Source organism: Capra hircus, chromosome 24, assembly GCF_001704415.2.
Source record: "Capra hircus breed San Clemente chromosome 24, ASM170441v1, whole genome shotgun sequence".
NCBI classification, from domain to species: Eukaryota; Metazoa; Chordata; class Mammalia; order Artiodactyla; family Bovidae; genus Capra; species Capra hircus.
The window spans coordinates 43556325-43580143 of record NC_030831.1 but is presented as its reverse complement, the minus strand read 5'-3'; the positions used below and the strand labels follow the sequence as shown (position 1 = coordinate 43580143).

Genomic DNA, 23819 nt, shown 5'->3' with positions numbered 1-23819 from the left:
TTTATAAACTCTTTTGTACATTTACTATACGCTGATAATTTTTAAATGATACTTGTAATAAAATTTAGTAAAAAAAAAAAAAGTTATGCATTTTTACATGTGACCTTATCTTGATCTTGTAAAGAATTATGACAACATGGGTTTTAGCGCTCCCTTATGAAAGGCTTAAAATACCTCTGCTTTTCCTTTATTGGCAGTTAATGTCACATCATTTTCATCCACTTGTGAAATACTCTCCAGTTCTTCAGCCTGAAGTGTAACTGATCCTTCACTTAGCTGTGCCTTTAAATCTCCTGTAGAAAATACATAATACTCAATTTACATCCATAAACTATGTCACAGAGACAATCCATGCGATGAAGTGTGAGGTGAAAGTCGCCCAGTCATGTCCGACTCTTTGCGACCCCGTGGACTATACAGTCCATGGAATTCTCCAGACCAGAATACTGGAGTGGGTAGCCTTTCCCTTCTCCAGGGGATCTTCCCAACCCAGTGATCAAACCCAGGTCTCCCACACTGCAGGTGGATTCTTTACCAGCTGAGCCACAAGGGAAGCCCAATCCATGGATAATGACCACTAAATATAATTAACAAGGAAGAAATCTTTATATACCAAATATCAGTCAGCCTCATAAAAACTGTTTAAATTTCCTTTGTCCTACAGTCACTAGGACAGAGAACCATATCATTTGTTCATTTAGCTGGATTCTTCAAAGTCTAAAGTTTGAAGAAGACTGTGGATTTTAATCTCTTCCTTGCAAAATACTGACAACTTCATTTAATACTTTTCACTTTGAAACATTTCATGAATATGCAAGTTGAATTTAAAAATAAAGAACTCTTTATAATAACAGAAAGTCAGTACTATGTACAGCCTCTTTATCCCACCACCCCACTCCCCAGCCTATGGAATATAAGCTCTTTAAGGACTAAAGCACATTTTATACCATTTCATAATATAATACATTAGGCATTATATTAGCAAAAAGCAGCTGTATGATAATTATATATTAATCATGGAAGTCTGCCTTTTAGTACTCAGAGATATTTATCGTATTTATACTACCAAGGCCCAAATGTGAAAACTCTTCTTTAAAAGTCTACCTAAATAATACATATAGTAAGTTATAATTCATTAACTCAGTAGTTTAACATGCCAAAGTTAAGCCGATCGATCACCTGAACAAATTATATTCCATTCACTTTGGTTTTTAACAGAAGGATTTAGGTGAATTTTGGCTGACTTGTTTCAGGTTTAAACTGAAAAGGCAATGTGAAGTTGTATAAAAATCAAATCGGTAACTAATATTCAAAAAATTAAAATACTTTCTTCCTCAGAAGAACATGATCACACAACCACTAATTTACAGGTTAAATAAAAAGTTTACTAAAAATTTCATTTAATCCATTACCTGAAAAAAAACCATGGTTAAGATCAGCCACTTCTTTTCCCAAATTACTTCTTGATAGGTCTGATTTTCTTATTAGGGCAATAGGTTCTCTTTTCTCTGGTGATCTAATAAAATAACCAAACGATGGCTACAAAATAAACATGTCAATTATTTTCTTTATGTTCAACTCCTCTGAGAAATTCTGGACTATTTTATCCTAATACTTGTAACCTAGTTAAACGGATTTCAACAAAGTAATTCTGATTTTCCATTTAAATGTAAGTTGCTAGAAATGAACATTGCAAGTCCAGACAGGACCTTTTATTTCCTTACTGCTAGCTATCTGTAATCATCAGAATGAATACTGCCAAATAATTTGCCCTTACTAAGAAATCCAAATGAAAACAACCCAGAAACAACACTGTTCCTTCAGCAATTATTATTATTAAGCACCTACTATCTGTTAGGCACTGCTGGTAATCATCAGTGACATATCAGTAAAAAAAAGATAAAATTTTCTGCCTTCCTGGAACTTATAGTACTTAGAAGGGTATTTTATTTTACACAATAAATAGGTCCCTGAAAACCTATATTAAGATTAGGTATGATCCTACTGCCTTGGATGAGCATTCAGAAGGTCTGCGTTCAAGGACATTGCTCAGGGGCAGGGAATTCCCCATCCAGCTTCTTTCCAGAGCTCTCACAGAACAGACCTGAAATGCAAATTCACTAAAGGCACTCAATTTTCAACTCATCTTCACTTGGGGATATCTTCCTTTGATCCAGCAACCTGAACCAAGCAACATTTCACAACTAACACAAAGTAATAGATACATCTTTCTAGTACCTGGTGTTTTGTCCAGCTGTTTCAGAAAGGAATTCAGTTACTCTTCAACTTCTCTCATAATGTCAAAACCAAGTGATCCAGGAAGAAATATCTGCCTAAGTATTTACTCTCATTTCTTAATTCACTGCACAGATAGGACCCTCAGTTCAAATTTTTCTGTAAATTGGCAGTGTTCTAACTCGCTAGCTGTTTCAAATTACACCCTCAATGAAACTCAGGTTTAGCATACACTCACTATGACAGCACCAAGTCCCAGCACGGAATTCTCCAGAGGCACTCCTGCGCCCTAGACTCCTCTGTTTCCTACTGCCATCCTATTCCCTGGCCTTCGCGGCACCTCCTATGTGGCTCAGTCTCTGCCCACTGATCCTCCTCTGGGGCTTAGGAGACTCCTGCCTCCAGTTCCTCTCACATCTGGGCCTGAAAACTATGCCCTGCCTCCCTGTCCCCGTGAGATGCCCTCAAGCTCTGAGGGCCCCTCATGACCTGGCCCTTGTCTACTTCCACCAGCCATCCGCCTGCTGCCCCACTCACAGGAGCTGTCTGCCTGCTCTCTGCTCCTTGAATGTGCCACTCAAGCTCCACTTGGCACCTCCAGGCCTTCACTGTGAACACGCCACCTTACTCCCCACCTGTCAGGTGCCAGCACAGCGCCCCTCCTCAGACACCGCCCTGACCCTAGAGACAACATAGCTTCCCCTCCTGCCTCATACAACTTACCACTTCCACTGGCATTTAAAACTTTTTACACGTACATCTTACTAAACCAAAACACTACTATATTTCAAAACATGTTTTTAGACCAGAGGTTTAAAAATTAATGTATCTCTGAATTCTTCCCACAACCAAAGACATAAGAGAAACAAACATCAAGTACTTGATGCACGTGAAGCTGTGCTAAACACCGTAGTGCAGCAGCACAGTAACCCCCAAACCCTGTAAGGCAGTGTTCCATCCCAGAAATCGGAAAATTAAGGCACAGAGGAGTTACATGCATTGTTCCATGACGCAGAACTAGCTAAAAGACAGAGCTAGGACTGGAGCAAGGGTATGACCACTAAAAATCGAAACCTTTTCCCACCATCCCACCATGCCCCTATTCTGTCTCTGCTTTAAAGACACTATGATCTGGCTACACTGTCACTGCATTCAGTACATAAGGGCTGGTGCATTTACCACTCCCAATATACATGGTACTTACTCTTTTCACATTGTAACCACCACCAAGGCAACCAAGAGCTTCAGACCTTTGAGCAAAGAACTCCCCTAAAGACAGACGTAAGTAACTGGCATCATCTCTGTCCACATCTGATGCACTCAGTGATCTCCTCAGCAGACCATAGTTGACCGAAGTTCCCCATGATGTATCTCCAAGGGCAACAGACATGTTCTGGGCATCTATATTTTCTTCCTAGGAAGAAAGTTATCATTTCATTTCTACAGCAAGCCTTCTGTTTTTCTAACACATAAAATACTAATTTAACTAAGGAAATTTAAGTACTTAAATTTTTAAAAAGTTTGGACAAATTCAAGCTTAAGCAGCTAAGAAATGTTAATGAAGTCCAGAAGAAATTTTTAATAGTTGAGTTACAATACACATTGCTTTAATATACTGCTTAATCAAATACTGATTGTCATTGATACAAATCTTTAGAAAGGAATGTATCTTCAAATAAAAACAAATAGCACTACCTCAGTTTAAAACATGATTAAAAACTATGGAAATATCTTTGAAGCCTATTAAGGCAGTTTTAAGTGAATTAATAACCATTATTTCAGTAGGCCATTTATTTTTCAATTAATAAATAAGTATATGAAGGAAAAGGCAGAAACTATCTAAATATAAGGAATATCAGGATGTAATTCTATACTATGTATCTATGTATTCTATGTATTCTCAGAAAGAAATGAACATTTTACTACATTTAAATACAAAAAAAATTCTGAACTGTTGTTAATGTCAATAAAATACAAACCTGCATAAACTGATGCTCTTTATTAAATTCTTCTTCATCTTGTGCAATCAAATCCAATGCATCAGCTTAAAAAAGAAGTTTACATAATTATATTATACTAATGCCCAATTAAATACTAGCATATAAATAAAACTTAGCTAATTAGGAAAATGAAATAGTAAAGAAATAAAACTGAAAATAATATGTGAAAGCTTCCATCAATGAACTGATGGCACATCTGCATTAAGCACCCAAGAGTACATGGTTCTGGAACTTTTCATAATGAACCCCCTACTGCAACTGATTTCATCAGGTACTAACTTGCTCTAACTTACTAACAGGGCTTTACAATGTAAGCTTTTTATAAGATTCACATTAATTTCAGCCTTGCAAATCTGGCACAGAGAGTTATAGTAGCTGCCCATGATATGTATGGAATTTCATCTGGAACCATCAGACTGACAAGCCCCTCTATAAATTCAAACTGGTGTGAACTACCTATTCGTCCCAACACCCAGGACTGCCCCAGTTTTTGAAAGGCAAAATCCCACATCCAAGCAAACCCCACAGCCTGGGCAAACAGGGACAAGTGATCACCCAGTGTCTGTTCCTCAGCGTTTCAACTGAGCAACTGTTTACCTTAGGAAACCAACGGGCACACAGCCCTCCATCTCTAGGCCAAGGCCACAAGGCTAGGTGAGTGAGCAGAGGGCCAGGTGTAACACGATGGGGAAGGGGACAGACAGACTGGACAGCAAATGACCCTGCTTAAGGCATTAGAATTAATAAACCTGACTGAGGTTCCTAATGCTCTCATCCCCTGAGATCTCATTTATCTTTCTCGTCACTTTTCTCTCATTTCTACATTATGAACTTTTATTCTAAAATGGATTCGCTTTTGTAACTTCTCATTTATTAGAGTAGTTCTTTTGTTCAAAACGATTTATAAAGTGAGAAAGTAAAGCCTAAGGTGTACTAACTGCAACGCACAGATGCTAAAGTGACTTGTTGTCCTAGATTAGGGACAGCTTGGCTCAGTCCCAGTGATGAGCAATGATGGACGTGAGCCTCTGTTCCTGGAGAAACAAGTGAGGAGCTAAGCACATCCTCCAAAAGGGATTTGATGTGGCCGATCAGGATGACAGACTAACCTCAGAAGACCATCAGAAACAATGAAAACGATTAAAAGCAGAGGCTATCAGAACACTTACAGCCAGATCGGAAGTCTTCGCTCAGTTCATTACTGAGTGACACATTGAAATCTTGTTCTTTATCAAAAGGTGTATAATAGGCGAGATCAGTAACCCATCTGCCCTCCTCATCCTGATAGACCACACTCTGTGGTGGGTTCGCTTCTAGAAAAGAGAATTCCAAACACATCCAATGACACACAACAAACAAAATGATATTTTTAAATGATTTCATTTAGCTGACTTATCTTAGTTATCACTGGTATTGAAATCTGCCCCAAATTAGGAAACCCATTTTCCCAAAAGGAAAGCCTCTCTCTGACGGTGAAATCACCCAGCCTTCGTTCCAGTAAACTCCGTCACAGAGGATGAGGGAGGAAGGAGAAGACAACAAACACTGACAAAGGCACTTTTCCACCAGATCTGTGAATAAGTACACCATATTTAAATCCACAGAACATGTATATACTGTAATACGAAAGATTACACAAGTTTTACTTGGAAATACAGTGCGTATAAGTATTTTATATATTTCTTATTTTTATTTAATAAGAAAAAAGAAACAAAGGCCCACTCACGGTCCTTGGTCTTTCCAACCAACTCATAACCTTCGCAGGTTTGCCTTTCACTGGTAGGTGACCATGGAGCATCAGTGGAATTAAATGCATTGTCACTAACAGGCTTCAAAGATGCTACATCCACATTTGTTTGAATGGACACTTGAGGCATCTCAGTGTCTAAAAATCTATCCACAGGCAAAACAGTTTCTGAGTCTGACGCCAAATGCTTATTTTGATGAAGAGACCCTTCCTCCAGCTTTAGAGAATCCATCAAATCAAAATCATCTTTATTGGCATTTGTGTCATGAAAGTCAATGGGGTTAAGTTTGGCACTAGGAGTCCTAAGAGTCTTCACCAGAACTTCCGCTCTTCTGCTTTCCTTTAAAAAGTAAATAATAGACCAGAAATAAGTTTTGTTTTTCGTAACTTCTTTCAAAAACAAAAGTTATGCAGATGACATAAAATATTTATTCTAGAAAGGAACGGACTACACAGTATTCTTCTAGACTGTATGTGAATCAATCGTAAAGAATTTACCAAAACCAAAGGCAAATATACACCAACAGACTTTGATACCAAAAGTACGGCCAAGGTGCTCACTATAGTTCAGGATTTTAGAAGTGTAACTCTTGTAACTACCTTCCTACCCTATCTAAAAGGATAGGAAGGCCATCAGTGTGGCTAGACTCAAAGAATTAATATGATTAACAGACTTTGAAAACACAAATGAATCACATTTAATAGGAGTAAAACAGCAAATACTACAAATGACCATTAGGAGTCTAAGAACAACTGCATTAGACACAGCAGATTAAGCCATGGCCTTGAAAACACTCTCCAACAATCCTTCCCAAATGGCACTCCACACTCTTTCCTAGAATAACAGCTGCTGAAAGGGAATTGTGTGCCCACAACACTCTTCTCAGATATTCAGCCACTGCTAACTATCAAGTGCCAGCAAAGCCTTTAATAGGCTTCTCTGCTATGAGATGTATAACAATAAAAACAGCTTCACAGGTAAGGCTTTCAGAGTCAGGATACTACACAGAGATAGTTCTATATAAAAGATAAGATATTGACTTTGAAATAAGTAATTTAAATTCTAGTGAAATCACTTATTGGTGATTTTCCAACAATTTTTTATACAAAAAATAAACAATCTCCAAATGACTTAAAGATTTAGATGTAAAAGCACTAGGAGAAAATACAGATGGACAGTTTTATATTCTTCAGTGAATAATAACTTCTTAGTGGAACACTTATGTGGGTTAAACTCTCTCTCTTTGAAAAGATGTGTCCAAGTCTTATCCCCAGGTGGTACCTGCAAACTGTGGCCTTATTCAGAAACAGGGTCTTTGCACATACAACTAAGCTGAAGATCTTGAGACAAGAACATCCTGAATTTGGAGTGGGCCTTAAACCCCACAAGCAGTGTCCTTACAAGAGAGAGGAGGAGACCTCAGAGGAATCAGAAAGACAGGGACAGGCCATGTGAAGATGGAGCAGACAGTGGAGCCATGTGGCCATGAACTAAGGACACCAGGCCCCCAGAGGCTGCAAGAGGCAGGAAGGAGACTCTGGGGGGCACTTGGCCCTGTCAACATTTTAGAACTGTGAGAAAGTAAACTTCTGTTGTTTGAAGTTACAAAACTTTGGTAATCTGTTCTGGCAGCCCTAGGAAACTATCATAAACACCTGAAAAACTACCAAAAGTGTGAAATACTCAAGGACCAGCAAAGGGAGAAGACCCAGTGAGGTCACAGGAGAAGTTGCCATCTCCAAGGAGAGAAGCCACAGGGGCCCACCCTGCTCACACCTGGATCCAGACCCCCTACCTCCAGAACTGTAAGGAGATATGCATCTATCGTTCAAGTAAAAAAAAAAAAAAAAAAGTGCACAATGATCAAAGTATCTCAACATAGGCAGTTTATAAAAACAAGTTAAAATATGAATATTCCAATGAGGAAAAAAAAAGACAAAGGAGACAAAGAACTGACATTTAAAACTATTTTTCATATAGAGTACTAGCAAAGATAAAAAAGAACCAGAAAGCAGGAAACCAGCTCTCTCCTCCACAAAGCACCTGAAAACAATGCTGAAGAAAGAATGCTCTTCAGGCTAACAGGGCAAAGCTACCACCTATGGGACTGTGACTGACGGTAGCATGCAGAGGAAGACAAGACGGCACAGGGAGGAAACCTGGAGCAAAGCCACTGGTTGGCAACCCATTCCAGGTCAGAACTTCTAACAGAGCAGAGCAGCCCCTCATTGCAACTGAAAGTCACAAGTTAAAAAAAAACAAAGGCAGGGGGTCATTACAGCTGCTCTGACAGCTTGTACACCTAAACACAAAAACAGAGGTCTCTGTCTATACTTGGACACTGTAAACCCAGCAAAACTTGAGAGTAAGGAAATGTGAGACAGGAAAAAAATGAAAGCAATCCAAAGGTCTCAGGAGACAGGGTTTCAGGAGGAGGCAAAGAAAGCACATGAAATCCCACAGACCACCTCCTGATAACAAAGGAGGAGCAGGAATCTAACACATTCATCAAGATGGTCAAAGAGCACCACCAACAGGAGACAAGTGGAATGACAGGCCTTTCCGGAGGATGTAATCTGAGTGCACAGCACTGCCCTCTATGTTTCAACTGTTCACACCCGGTATGTTTAATCAGGATGGGAAAGCAGTCACATATATCTAGCATATGGATCATTTTACAAAACAATAGGCCTAAACTTTACAAAAAGTTTAATGACATGAAAGACATTCATGTCATGGCAACCAAATACAAGTGTGACCCTCAATCAAAGCCTGGATCCAAAACCAAAGCAATAAAAGGACATCTGTAGACAGGGATAAATGTGAACATGGACTGTATATTCATTTAAATCACAACATCAAAAGTTACACTAGCAAATAAAAATTGTGATTATGTAGGAAAATGTCCTCATTCACAGGAAGTAAACATTGAAGTGTTAGGGTAAAATATCTGCAACTTTCTTTCAAATGACTCAGTAAAAAAACTACTTTTTGGGAGGACAAAGAACACACAAAAATGGCAAAAATGTTCACAACTGGTTGACCTGGACAGTATACAGATATTCAATGCATCACTCTTAATTTTTCTGCAGGTGAGGGAAAGGTAAGAAGCAGCAGGAAAGAACAGAAAGGGTATTTCTCATCAGCTTGTATCTGGGAAAATAAAGCCCAAGGAAAACCAACAGAAGTTTTATGTTTATAATTTATGTTTATAATTTATGTTTATAATTTTCTAATGAGTCCAGTAATAATTTTATAATGTCAAATTTCTAAAAAACCATAAAGATTGGAAAATACCTGACTAGGATCACTTGTAGGTAACTTAAAATAATTTTCTGGAGGTTCCTGTCCTTCTAGGTCTTCATACATCATTCCTGGAATCGCCAGTTGCTCAAAATAAGCCTCCAAATGATCATCATAAAACTCTTCATCATCAATATCATCATCTATCAGTAAAATGGAGGAAAAGTAATCAATAAGGTTAATAAATCATTTGCATCAACAGTCCATGTGATTCTGTCTAAACATTCGACATGAAAAAACCCATAGTTTTCATCTATAAATCACTAAAAGCATTCTAATATTTAACCAAACTAAATACTTAACCTTCACTGAGAAGACAACACAGAAGCAGCCACCACCAAACACTGGAAGTTAGGATAGGGCAAGTGTGGCCATGGGAAAAGCACCGTTTATTCTGAAAGCAGTGTGGCAAACGAGCAACTATCAACAAAGGACAGATGAGCCTGCCACAGGAGAAATAAAACTAAATCCCAGTGAATTAATGGTTAATGCTAATATGAAACCTCAAACAGTATCTGATCTTAAAAATGAACAACAAAAAAAAGATGTAACAAAGCTGAGTACCAATATGATAAAAAATTTATCTTCCACTAAATGCAGAAAGTTACAGACAGACAAATAAAACAACAGTGGCAATGCTTCTCAACGTTCTACACACAGCCTGGCAAGGGCAGGATAAAACTAGAACTGTCAACCACCTGTAACAGTATTGTGAGCCTTTTCAAGAGGGTAATTTTCCTACTGCCTCTGAGAATCTAGCATACTAAAATAAGAACCTATATAAATTCAGGTCAACAATTCCTCATCCACAACTTCATAATCTAAAAATATTTTTAAAATTTTAGTAGCAAAACCCATTTTGATTTTACAGTTTCAATTTATCCCACTTAGCTCACCAGCCTGGCCTCCAAAGCCATGGATAATTTGGTCTCTGCCTACTTTCTGGGTTTATTCCCAAGTTCATCTTCCCATAGGTGCTATAAACCTGCCACACAAAAGCACTGGCTACTCTTCAAATGTTGTCTCTATGCCCCCACCTTAGGGTCTCTGCTAAAGCCGTTCCTTCTTCTTAAATGTACATTTATTCAAGTGTCTGTTTTAAGGCCTATCAGAGGTCTCCTTTCTCAAAGAGGAAAAATGACCTCTTCTTTCACTGAAGCCTCACAGACACATTCCTCAGTCAGAATTAACTTGTCACTCTCCTATGACCCACACACAGTTTGTATCATTGAAACACACTTCACACAGAGGGGAGCCATGCATCTCTTTGCCCACTTGGCAGGACTTTCAGAGCGCAGGGGCAAAATATTTCATTGAACCCCAATGTCTTAGCATGGTGCTTTAACTGTTTATATGGTAATGATACTCAACAGAGAGATGAGAGTAAGCCTATCAGGAGTGCTATAAAGAAAAAAAATTTTTAACTCCCATCGCTTAACGAAGTGGCCATTTGAGTGCTGGTGGATAAGCGGTAAAGAAAGCAGAGAAACAGAAAGCTGTACAATCACTACGGCAACGAGGCAGCAGAAACAAATGGAGCAACAAGCTCAGGATGAGGAAAAGATCAGCCAAGTTTCATGACGCTACCAGAAGAATCTTCCAAGCTGGCAAGTGATATCAGTTTCTCGTTTTCTAGGAAACTAGTAAGGCTTAAGTCACTGTTTGGATTCCTCTCTTCAAAATGTTTTCCCGCATCAGGAACACCAATCTGTAAGAAATAAAGTGAGAAATAAAATTCAATCATTTTACAAAAATAATGTTAAAAAAAATTCTTTCAAAAGTAAAATAAAAATTGCTTTTCCTTTTTGTAAGATTTTCAAGTACTTTGTTTACATTTATAAACATGAGACTGCTGGACACAAACTGTTTATCTGCTCAGCATCTGTCCTCCAAGGAGTCGGTCTCTTTTGAGATCAGGGGAGCATGTGGTGTGGTTCAGTCACACCTCTGTATCTGTATACATACACACACTGATGCCCAGAGGCATGCACACAAAGAAGCAGATGTAAGGTCCAGAGGCTCACAGAATGAAGTTTTACCCCAATCCACCACCTGGTACAGTGATTTACAGAGGGGAGGGTGGACCCAAGTGGGCTCATTAAAATTGTGATTTTTTGTTAGTTTTTTAACTCTACACTTAAAGAAAGATGACACTCTTCTTTTTGGTCATGAATGTTAAAAGTGTACACTCAGGTTGCCTACAAACAAATTCATCCTCCCCACCATTCAACAGATGATAGAGTGCCAGCTCTGTGCTGGGGACTCAGAATGCAGAACCCTCACCCCATAGAGCCAGTACTCCAGAGGATCCAGCATGGAGCCAGGCAGAGCAGTGGTGCAGACAGCCCTGGAGACTCAGGGAGTCCCAGGCCAGCCCTATTCCCCACTTCCTGGTTACTTATAGCAGTTCACAAGTAGAAGACTTCTACCTAATATTAACGGTACTCAGCATTCATACTTGTGAAATGGGAACTTTCACTCTCCTAACAATAGAAATTGGTAACAAGACGGCAATGGCAGCCCACTCCAGTACTCTTGCCTGGAAAATCCCATGGACGGAGGAGCCTGGAAGGCTGCAGTCCATGGGGTCACTGAGGGTTGGACACGACTGAGCGACTTCACTTTCACTTTTCACTTTCATGCATTGGAGAAGGAAATGGCAACCTACTCCAGTGTTCTTGCCTGGAGAATCCCAGGGATGGGGTAGCCTGGTGGGCTGCCATCTATGGGGTCGCACAGAGTCGGACACGACTGAAGTGATTTAGCATAAAAGATTACCTTATTCTCTTTACTCATCCAGGATTGTGAACAAAAATCAACAGGTGAGTCTGTTAAGAAAACAAAAACAAAAACTGACATACCAAGGTATTTTATCAACTAAATACCTTACAACTCTCAAAGATATTAATAGCAAATTAACAAACTAAACGATTTTTCCCTTTAAATAGAGCACTTTTAAATGATAGTATAGAAGCCGATCACTGGCAGTTAAATTTAAAAAAGTTAAATTAAAAATTGTAGAAAAGCTTAAAAAATTATACACATACCAAAAACACCTGAACAGGAATCTGATCAAGTCTTTAAAGCTAACTTCTGCTTTACAGAGGATATGGGAAAGACATAATCAAGGAGAATGACACCATGAATGAGCAAACAGTAGGACAGCTCCAGGAGGACAGGCCTAAAGACACCACAGCAAATGAAGCAAAACACAATGGACCCTTCCACGGACCCCAATTCAAGCAAGTCAATCGAGATAATCAGTAAAATATGGACCAGGGTACCATATGCATCAATAATAGCACTGTGGTTACCCAGGAAAATGTTCATATTTTTAGAGAGGCAAACTAGTATACAAAGGAATAAAAGGATGTCTGGATTTCTTAAGTATCAGAGGAAAAGGTAATAAAAAACAGAAAAGATGAAGCAAGTGTGACAAAACTTTATACTATCAAAACCTGTGAGAGATACATGGGGAGGTTTTTATTTAAACTGATATAAAACTTTAACCCTCTTAAAATATACAATTCAATGGTTTTTAATACATTTACAAAGTTGCATAACCGTTATCACTCTCTAACTACACAATGTTTTCATCACATCAGAAAGAAATGCTGTGCCCACTAACAGTCACTCCTCCTTCTCCGTCCCCCAGGCAACCACTAATCTTCTCTGTCTAGTGGATCTGCCTATCTGTACCAACAGATAAATTGACTTGTAGCATATGGCCTTCTGAGTCTGTTCTCTTTCACTCAGATGCTTTCAAGGGTCTTCCTATTATAGCACATACCAGTACTTCACTCAGTTTTAAGGCTGAATAATACTTTTCTGAACGAACACTACATCTTATTTATCCATGCATTAGCTGATCCATACATTAGCTGATGGTTATTTACACTGTCTCCACTTTTTAGCTACTGTGACTAGTCAAGTTATGGACACTCAGGTATACGAGTTTTTGTGTAGATACACACTGTCACTTCTCTTGGGTGTATGTCTAGGACTAGACTGGCTGGGTTGTGTGGTGAGGCTACGTTTCATGTTTTGAGGAACCATCAAACTATCTTCCACAGCCACACCACTTTACTTCCTAATAAGCAATGTGGTTTCCACAAGAAAGGAGACTTCAGCTTAACCAAAAAGGACAATGAAGAGACTGATTAAGAGATCTTCTCTTACAAAAGTATTACAACATTAATAAGTAAATGCCAAATCAAAGCATTTTTATAGTATCATAGTTTAAGATAAATACTGGTCCAAAGCCAGAGAAACAAGAAAGGAAATTAAAACTGTGATATCACTTATATGTGGAATCAAAAAAAAATACAACAAACCAGTGAATATAACAAAAAAGAAGTAGATTCATAGAAATAGAGAATAAACTAGTGGCTACCAGTAAGGAGAGAGAAGGGGGAGGGGCATTATAGGAGCAGGGGATTAAGAGGAACAAATTAGTAGGTCTAAAATAAGCTACAAAAACATACTGTACAACATGAGGAATATAGCCAAAATTTTATAATAATTATAAATGAAGTTTAAGCTTTAAAAATCATGGATCACTATATTGTACACTTGTAACATATAACTGTACATCAACTACATTTCAATTTAAAAAGATATTTTTAAAAAAGAAATTAAAACACACACATTAAGAAATAATTTCTCCCAGTGGCATACCTTGCTCTTGCCCCAGAGGGGAGGCTCTGTCAGAAGGACTCTGGCTCAGGAAGGGCTCTGCAGCTCTGGCCTGCTCCCCTTCTGCTCCTGCTCCATCACTGGGAAAAGCAGACTCTCTGAGGACAGCATCTGACAAACATTGACTTTCTGTCTGGTTCTTTTTCTTAGCAACAGAACTTTTAAATTAGGGAACAGAATAATAATGAAATATTAGTTACCTTGTGTATATCTATAAAATACCCATTAATCAGTTATTTCGCAAAAAGTAGACACAGTGGAAAAAAAACATTTCTGGACCCAGCCACGTCCGAGGGACTACACCATCATTTAAGGCCAGCAATGTACATCTATCAAAACCAAATACACTGTTACTCTGCCTCTCAAGTGAGAGAGTGAGGTGCTTTTTTTCCCCTTCTTTCCCAGATCTGTGAATCTATCACATCTAGAGGAACGCTCAGCTTTTTAAAAAACAAGACAGACTTAAAGGATATTGGGATATTTGCCAAATAGCTACTTCTGTGAATTACAAATGCTTTTAAGTCATACTTCTGTCCCTGCCACTGTTCTTATCCCTGTCTTCCTTCTGCCTCTGATGTTTCATATACAGATGAAAAGCTTCTTCCTTAAAGGCAATTTTTCACCCAAACTACTACAAAAGTTCCTGGTTCTCTCACCGATCCCCATGGCCATTTCACCAGCAAAAGGAGCGGGAGGAATGGAACTTCAGGAAAAAGTTGCTACTGTAACAAATTCATCATGTGACAAATGGATACCCAGGGTCAGGCTTATATCAGGCCATGATGAAAGAAAATAAAATAGTTTTTTCATCAATTCCAAGTTCTAACTCTCTGTCCTAGTTTCTCCACCTTTTTATTACAGCTGCAGTAGACAGCTGAATCAAAAAACAAACAACCTGATTAAAAAATGGGCAGAAGACCTTAATAGACATTTTCCCAAAGACATACAGATGGCCAACAGGTACATGAAAGATGCTCAACACTGATCATCACCAGGGAAATGCAACTCAAAACCACAAAGTGGTATGGCCCTTATACCTGTCAGAATGGCTAGCCTCAAAAAAGACAACAAACAGCAAGTGAAGAGAATGTGGAGAAAAGGGAACCCTCCTACACTGCTGTGAGACTGTAAACTGGTATAGCCACTGTAGAGAACAGCACGAAGAGATGACCAGTCCAAGTTCGATGCATGAAGCCAGGCACCCGAAGCCAGTGCTCCTGGACAACCCAGGGAGGGGAGGTAGGTGGTGGGAGGGTGTTTAGGATGGGTGGGGAACACATGTATACCTGTGGCTGATTCATGTTGATGTATGGCAGAAACCATCATGATATTGTAAAGTAATTATCCTTCAATTTAAATTAATCGATTTTAAAAAATTAAAAACAGAATTACTATATGATCCAGAAATTCGACTCTTGGGTATTTATGTAAAGAAAATAAAAACACTAGCTGGAAAAGATACACGCACCCCTATGTTCACTACAGCACTATTTACAATAGCCAAGATATGGAAGCAACCTAAGTGCCCATCGACAGATAAATGGACAAAGAAAATGTAGTTGTGTATAGTACTTGGCCATAAAAATGAAATCTTTTGATTCAAAGCAAATCTAGAATGAATATACAGAGTTAACAATTTTTATAAATTATTCATGCATGTGTGCTAAGTCATTTCAGTCGTGCCAAACTCTCTGAGACCCTATGGACTATAACCCACCAGGCTCCTTCCTCTGTCCATGGGGATTCTCCAGGCAAGAATACTGGAGTGGGCTGCCACGCCCTCCTCCAAGGGATCTTCCCAACCCAGGTATCGAACCCATGCCTCCTGCAGCTCCTGCACTACAGGTGGATTCTTTGCCGCTGAGCCACCAGGAAAGCCCCACGTACATGTATATGTGCATAGAAAATCGTCCAGATTAAATAAAAAGATGCTAAGCTGCTAAGTCACTTCAGTCGTGTCCGACTCTGTGCGACCTCACAGACAGCAGCCCACCAGGCTCCCCCGTCCCTGGGATTCTCCAGGCAAGAACAGCGGAGTGGGTTGCCATTTCCTTCTCCAATGCATGGAAGTGAAAAGTGAAAGTGAAGTCGCTCAGTCGTGTCCGACCCTCAGCGACCCCATGGACTGCAGCCCACCAGGCTCCTCCATCCAGGGATTTTCCAGGCAAGAGTACTGGAGCGGGGTGCCATTGCCTTCTCCAAAATAAAAAGATAATCAACATCTAGTTTTTAATTAGCAGGTTGACAGGTCTTTGCTGTCTTCCTTACAACTGCCTGTATTTTATGATTTTTTCCCAATGAGCATGTATTACTTAGAAAAAAATTTTGAAAGACTAAAAATGTTATTAATATCATATAAAGAAAACGGCTAAAGATTCTTAGAATTGATTAGAGACACAATCAATGTTCATCTTCCATCAGACTGAGTGAGACTCGCTCTTAACACAGTAAAAGCAAGATGAAGTAAGAACTCACTCATCATCTGAGAAAACAAGCCGTAACCTCTCTCTCGGCTCATCTTCACTCTGGCTACTGGGCGATGTCTCCGATGGAACTGAAAACTTCCTTTCCACTAAGTAAGACGTCTGGACATCAGAATACCTACACACAAAAATTTTGTTGCGATTGTTAATAATTAAACTATACATATTTAAAATTCACATGACATAGGACTGTGTGACTATAAAATCAATCGCCAGGGGTAAAAATAGATAGGGCCCACAGTGTTGGAAACCATCACCGTACCTGTAAATCACTGAAAACCTGTGTAATAGCAGAACATGTATTTTCAACAAGAAACTCATGGAAATCATAAAGCTAAAACTTTTTAGAGTTAATCCAACCCCTCCATTCCAAAGGTAAAGATGATGCTCCATACAAAATGTTTAGGTTGGGAAGAGGATGGGAAAGAGGTTAGAGTTCCTTTTTTTAATTAAAGATTTCTCTGTAGCATGCAAAAGCCTTAAAAAAAAAATGTATGTAATTTAGTTGTACTGGGTCTTTGCAGCTACAGGGGCTTTTCTCTAGTTGCAGCGAGCAGGAGCTACTCTCTAGTTGTGGTGCACCGGCTTCTCACTGAGGTGGCTTCTCTTGTGGAGCACAGGCTCTCTTGCGTGCAGGCTTCAGCAGTTGCAGTGTGTGGGCTCAGTAGTTGCAGCTCTCAGGCTCTAGAGCACAGGCTTGATAGTTGTGATACACGGGCTTAGCTGCTCCGTGGCATGTCAGATCTTCCTAGATCAGGGATTGAACCTGTGTCTCCTGCACTGGCAGGCAGATTCTTTATCACTGAGCCACCAGGAAAACCCAGAAGTTAGATTTTTAAGCACAGGCAAACTTCACACATTACACAAAATGGGTGAACTATACACATCACATTTGGGGATGCAGCTCAAATCACCAGCTGCCAGGGGGCTGAACTAATACAAAGCCAAAACACCATGAACAGAAAAACCACTGGTAGGTCAAACGGTCACCGGTCACCAGTGCTCAATCCCAAACCTACCCACCCACCACTGATAAGGTGAAGAAATAGGAGGTTTTATCTTCTATGTTGACTTTACATAAATGGTCATCTCCCTCAGATAAAGCAAAAGCTCAAGCTTGGCTGAGAAATTTCACAGAAGTATCAATATATCACAGGCTTTAAGGACCTGTAAAAAAAAAATCATCTGTTAAAATAATTCGTACCTGTTTTCAGAGCTGGATCTATTTCTAGCAAGTGTGGAAACAGCAACAGGCAGGCCAAGATTTGAAGAAAGAGTGACATTTTCCAAAATCCCACTATTACCAAGTAATGAATTGGTTAAAAAGCTTGGAAATGACTCCTCGGCTATACCTCGAAAATCTTCCATCTCACTGCAACAATAAAAGTATTCTTCTATATCAAATATTACTACAAAAATTTTTCAAATCATTAAGAACAGAAGTCTCATAAATCTTAGAAAACTGATAAAATTCTTTTTTTGGAACAGCACTAAGGGGATACTATAGCTGAGAATATAAACCTCAAACTATCTTCTTACAATTAACAAAACAATGAGATACAACAGCTTAATTACTCTTGAATTTTGAATTTACTAATAAAGAATCAAAGAAGAAAAGGACATGAATGGCACATACAGATGATTTCAGGACATTACTTAAAAGTATACCAGTTGAATACACATCCTAACACGGAATAGAAAAAATAGAACCAGCAAAATCTAGCCCCTGATTTCAGAGATTAAGGATGAGTAAACGGTTTAAAAAGTGAGTCTATCCAAAGAAAAATATTCAAGTTTATAAAGTATATCTGGCACATGGACAAGACAGAAATGGTAAAAGTGGCACACACAGGTTAGGTCTGGGGAACCCTGGCACACTCTGTACTGATGTAGAACCTCCACTGCACGCTGGCCACAGGCTCCACGGATCTCGAGCTCAGTACTCAGGAGATGTCACTTAATTTAAAAAATATTTCAGAGTGCTTCTCATGTAAGGGTTGTGTGGAATTCAGTGAAGAAAGTAATTAAATCAAGAAAAACAAAATGAGAGGATACTGGCCTTATACTTTGAGGAATGCGAAGGACTTTCATAGGCAAAGTATGAAATAAGGGAGCTTTTAAAGAAGACAAACATAAACAATGGTGGGAAAGATTTAAGATTTATTGTATACCCACTACTTTAACTCACTTATCCTCGATTTACTAAAAAAAACAAACTCAGAGACTAAACTAGCTAAATTTATCCAAGGTTGTGCAATTAGTAAGATTCATGCCCAGGACTAATTCCAAACTGTTTTAAACACTAAGTGTATGGTGACCATAGGAGATGCTCCACTGTATTCAGGCAACAGGTAAGCAAAACCATGGAGCAGGTCCCCTAAGACTTAAATGGTATATTAGGAAGTCTGGCCTAATCCCATCAGCTGAAAGGAGAGCAAGAAAGAGGGCTTAGAGCCTGGAAGGATATTCTAAGCACTGCCACTACTGGTAAGATGGACAACAATGCAGGACTGTGCTAGGTTCAGTGACAAATCACTCATCTGTGAGTTTAGGTATTACAGACTAATCCAATTACTCAACAAGGTAGGAAAAGTCTTAAGATCAGTAGAAACCTACTAAACTTACCTGAGCATAGATGATTTTATCCACACTCCTGGCAGAAACCCACCCTTCCCACTCCAACACCAGTCCCTCCTCCTCAACACTGTCCCATCTCTTGGTGCAGTGGCCCCACCCAAAGCAGCCTTCCTCAATTTCAGCCCAGCTATCCCCTGGAGCCATCACCACCTCTGTCCATGCTCCCTCTGCCTCTCAGACCTCTAGTGGGAGTCACTATTGTCCACTCCCAGTTGGCTTTCATCCCAGGGCCTCACTAAACACTTGTCAACATCACCACTGACTTCTCTGTCGCCTACCCCATAATCCCATGGTCAAGTTTCAGTCCTCGTCTTGGACCTGACAGAATGAAATTCATGCTCCTTCCTCACAGAAATACTTTCCTGGCTTCCAAAGCACCTCTGTCTGACCCCCACATTCACCAGGGGCTGCTTCTCCTCCTTGCCGGGGCCCTCCTCCTCTCCTGGACCTGCACACAGCAAGGCTCCAGGGCTGGCTCAAGGTTCCCCCCATCTATCCAGCCTCACTACATGACTGCCCTCACTTTGGAAGTTTTATATCCCAGCCTGGGCCCCTCCCCTGAGCCTCAGATATTCAACTACCTACCTGACATTTTTACATGGATATCCAACAGGCACCTGACACCTCAACCTTGACTCCACTTCATGGCAACCCCCTCAAGAAAAACCACTCTTCAATCTTCCCCACAGAGAAAACGACAACTCCGTTCTCCCATCGCTCAGACCAAATTCAGGGCCCATGTCCCCACCAACCAGTACAGTCAGGCACGGCATGCCTGTTTCCTGGCACTGCTTACTCTTCTCTTTATAGTTCACCCACTTAACTACCCTCTCCCCCACACCGGAATGTGAGCGCCATGAGGGCAGAGACTGGGCCTGTGTCACAGTGAATTCCTATCTAAAGCAGTGCCCTACAAAGTAGACCCTCAATAAATCTGCTAAAGAAAGGAAGGTTTTCAAACTGAGTTAATACAAGCAAATTCATCACCACCTATCTCGTAAGCACCCATCACATCTCAGATCACACCCCAGTGTTTTTCTCTCTTTGACAGGTCTAATTCCTCTTCTTGATTCCTATAAAGACATTCAAACTCTCCCACATTAGGATGCAGGAAGTGGAAAACCTGTCCCATCCTTCCTCTGCACTTTACCCACCCCCTCCCCCCCCGCCACAGCCAACCATCTCATCTGACAGCCTCCCCTTCCGTGTTAGGGACACCCAGGACCCTGACCTCAGTTACACAACACAGTGCACATGTTATACAGACGAATCTCAAACTCAAATGCCTTCAACAACACACATTGTCAGACAAGAGGCCTCTAAGAACTGAGATCAACTAGAAACTAGACTCCACTTGAACCAATTTAAATGCAGTGAAAACACCACAGCCAATCAAAACACACTTGTGAACCTTATTTTTGAGGAAAACACAGGGCTTGTCTAAAACAAATCCAGAATCACTCTCCATCTTTCTGACTCTGCTACGACCTCTCTACCCAACAGAAAGGCCTCCTGACCAGTCTCAACACCCTACAATAAATCCTCTGCAGGGCAGTCAAAGGGACCATCAAACATAAGCCAGGTACCATACCCTTCCTGAAAACTTCAATGAGCCACCTCATCTTCCACGACCCAGTCTCCTGCACCTGTTCCTGTAACACCCAAGCACATCCCCGCCCTGGGGCTTAGAATATTCCTCGAGATGTCTGCACAGCTAGCTCCTTCCCAACATTCACCTCAATTCAAATGTCACTTTCTAAAAGAGGCGATCCCTTATCATTAAGTGAAACCTAGCCCCATAGTCCGTCACAGTCATTTTACTTTCTGCTAGACTGATGACTGCCTTTTTGTATTTGTCTGTCTTCTTATGCTAAAAAGATTTCTCCTAAAAGCAGAAGACTTGCCTATCCATCCATCACACTTTAAAATCCTGACCAAGTCATCCAGGTAGGCTCCTCAAATCTAGTCTTGTAGCTAAGTTACACATTTACAAACATACTTAACACATCAAAATATACATTAACTCTTAAGAGTGATCTCAGCTTAGAAGGAAACAAATCCAAGAAAGTTAAGATATTAAGCAAAGATCATTCAGGCAACAATCACTATCAAACAGAAACCGTGAAAGACAACTTTGTTTGGTTGCATGAAGCAAAGCAACAGTAAATAAGGTGGTTGTCCTCAGGAAGCTGACAATCCACTCCAACATGATACAGTGTTAAGTGTAGAAGAGCTTTGCTATGGGTCCAAGAGTAACACCATCCAGAGAAAGATTCCTCCAGATGTAATCTAATGCCCAGTCTCTCTTTTCCAGAACAGGATTACACTTATTCTAAGCCATCCTAAAGCTTTCCTAGAAGAGAAGATCTCCTAATTTCCATCTGTACTGCATTACCAAGCCCCCTGCCTCACCTTAAACCAAATCAGTAGGATGTTGTCTTTCCTTTCACTACATTTGAACTAACCAGCCACCTTTGAGATTTCTCTGGATATTTCCCTAAGGCAATAACTTCAAAACTTCTTGCTCGAGTTTACTAATACTTAATTGCTTTCAAGCCTAGATACATAAAATATCATGGGCTGCAGCTGTGGACCAGAAATATACGAGAAAAAATATCACCTGTGGGGGAAGAAAGCAAAGTCAAACTTCCCCAAAGCTCTAAGATACTATCATTAGGTAGGCACTTTAGCATAGCAGTTTTCAAAGCTTACCGTAAAGTTTGCCCTAAAAACTGAAGTCCGGAGAAAAAGTTGATCTTGGAGCAGGAAAAGCTCCAGTCGAGTGACCTCAGAATGGTAACAGCGAGTGAAAACACAGTCATGAAAACAGCTGTCCTCCAGGCGACTGCCTCGAAAGGGACCTCATGCTTCAGGGAACAAAGTCTGCCGTCGGGAAAAAACAAAAGTAGAGCTACCTCAAACACTGTCTTCTTTCCCGTTTTTCCGTGAAACGACTCGCACGAAACCAAGAGCCACTGGGACACGCCGCACCCGCGGAACAGCAGCGCGTCACCCGCGCCTGGCCCGGCCGATGAACGGGGCCGTCGTGTGGGGAAAGGGGGGCGGGACCAAGCCCGGAACAAGATAACCTCGTCCCGGAGGCCCCGCTCTTAGGCAGCCCGAATCGCCCTCCCCGACCCAACTACCCCTCACCGAGCGCGCGACACCAGCCGCTGCAGCCCAGCCGGCTGAAGGCCCGCTGAGGAAGCGGTCAGAAGTCCGCGGTGGGGTGGCGGGTGGGTCCGACAGCGCGCGTGCGCGCGTCCCCTCACGGTTGCCGGCCGTACCGCGCGCCCCTCCGATTTACGTCGGTTCGCGGCACGGGCCGAGGGGCGGGGACTCCGAGCCGGCTTTGGATTGGGTGGCGCGAAGGGGCGAGCCCGCTGATTCGGCGAGGGCGAGCGTCCGGATTTGAAGCGGGAAGCCGCGCCCGGCCCACGGGCGCGGCGCCTGCCTTACCTGTAGCCAGAGCACCGGCACTGTGCCCAGAGACCTACTTCGGGTGGATAGGACAACTAACACACCCCGAGTTCGGGTCGGAAGTGTTGGCATTGCCCCTACGGGGGCAGACACTGATGTGTGTGGTCACCTGCCGCACGTTTACACCTAGAGCGCTCCTGGTTAGAAGTCTTATCGTGGGCGCGCGCTACACTGAGTCGCCCGTGTGGGGCAGTAAGGTTGTCCCGGGTGCAGAGGGACAAGATGAGACGGTCGGTCCCTAATTACTTTCCTCCGTCTCCGTTCTCCTTAGGTCACGAATCCCATCACCAAAGCGTGCTCAGCATAAGGCCCTACTATTTTACAGAAACCACTCCTTTCACTTTCCTTTATCCCAGAATTTATTGCTTATAGTTCCTCTAACAAATTTAACTCCTTAACTTCATCCATTCAACGGTTGTTGAATGCTGACAGGCACGGCATACTTGGGACTTTAACAGGCTCTACTAATTTTAGCCTGGTGGGAAAAAGACATCCGCTTACAACTTGACCTTCTACCTCCTCTAAAGTACTGCTCAGTGATCCTCTATGGATGCCCTTTTCACTTTTTTGTCTCTACCTTTGGAAACGCTCTCTCTGTGTGCAGAGAATAAAACACCCACCCTTCCTTGATTCTGTTTATCACACAAAGACCACTGTCTTTCCTACACTTAATTGCCTCTTTGCACACCTTGTCACTCATCCCATGTTTTCTGGCTTGGCCCTGAACACTACTTGCACACTTTAATCAGGACTGGCCTGTCAAATTCAGTGATGTCTCCACAGTTCTCTTGCCACCTCTCCTTGAAACCTTCTATCCTTGGCATTCAACTACCCCTAATTCTACCTGTGTCCACAATGAACAAAGTTTAAATGGAGAAAAATCTCAAGAGTTTCTCAATCTTGGAAAAATAAACCAAAGACTTAGTTCTAAGAGCTGAAAAGATGCTACCTGAGAGTAAAAAGCAACCCTTTGTCTACACCACACACTAGCAGTGAACTGCTGGACTGTGTCCATGTGATAGACTGTCACCCACCCTGAATCCCTCAGACCCAACTCACTGTCCTTCCATCATAAAGATCAAGTGACCAGAGCTCTCTCCCATGCCACCGAGCAACCTGACCATAACAAAGAATTATGTACAGGAAAAGAGCCTAGACTGATGCCAAACTGCCTAAATCTCAATGCTCTCACTTCGTAGCTGTGCAGCCTGCAGGTGGCCTCATCTGTAAAATGGGGA

General features: G+C 41.1%; 1 protein-coding gene across 1 annotated transcript in view; it reads right to left on the bottom strand.

Annotated features, from left to right (window-relative positions):
- CEP192 (centrosomal protein 192) overlaps nt 1-23507 on the bottom strand; it is a 73950-nt gene extending 50443 nt beyond the window's left edge. The window contains 13 exon segments of the mRNA XM_013974402.2: nt 175-293; nt 1413-1539; nt 3440-3649; nt 4215-4279; nt 5405-5548; nt 5962-6322; nt 9281-9429; nt 10874-10994; nt 12065-12114; nt 13964-14139; nt 16457-16582; nt 17669-17836; nt 21814-23507. Coding sequence (XP_013829856.2) covers nt 175-293; nt 1413-1539; nt 3440-3649; nt 4215-4279; nt 5405-5548; nt 5962-6322; nt 9281-9429; nt 10874-10994; nt 12065-12114; nt 13964-14139; nt 16457-16582; nt 17669-17836; nt 21814-21923 — 1926 coding nt within the window. The 5' untranslated portion in view covers nt 21924-23507.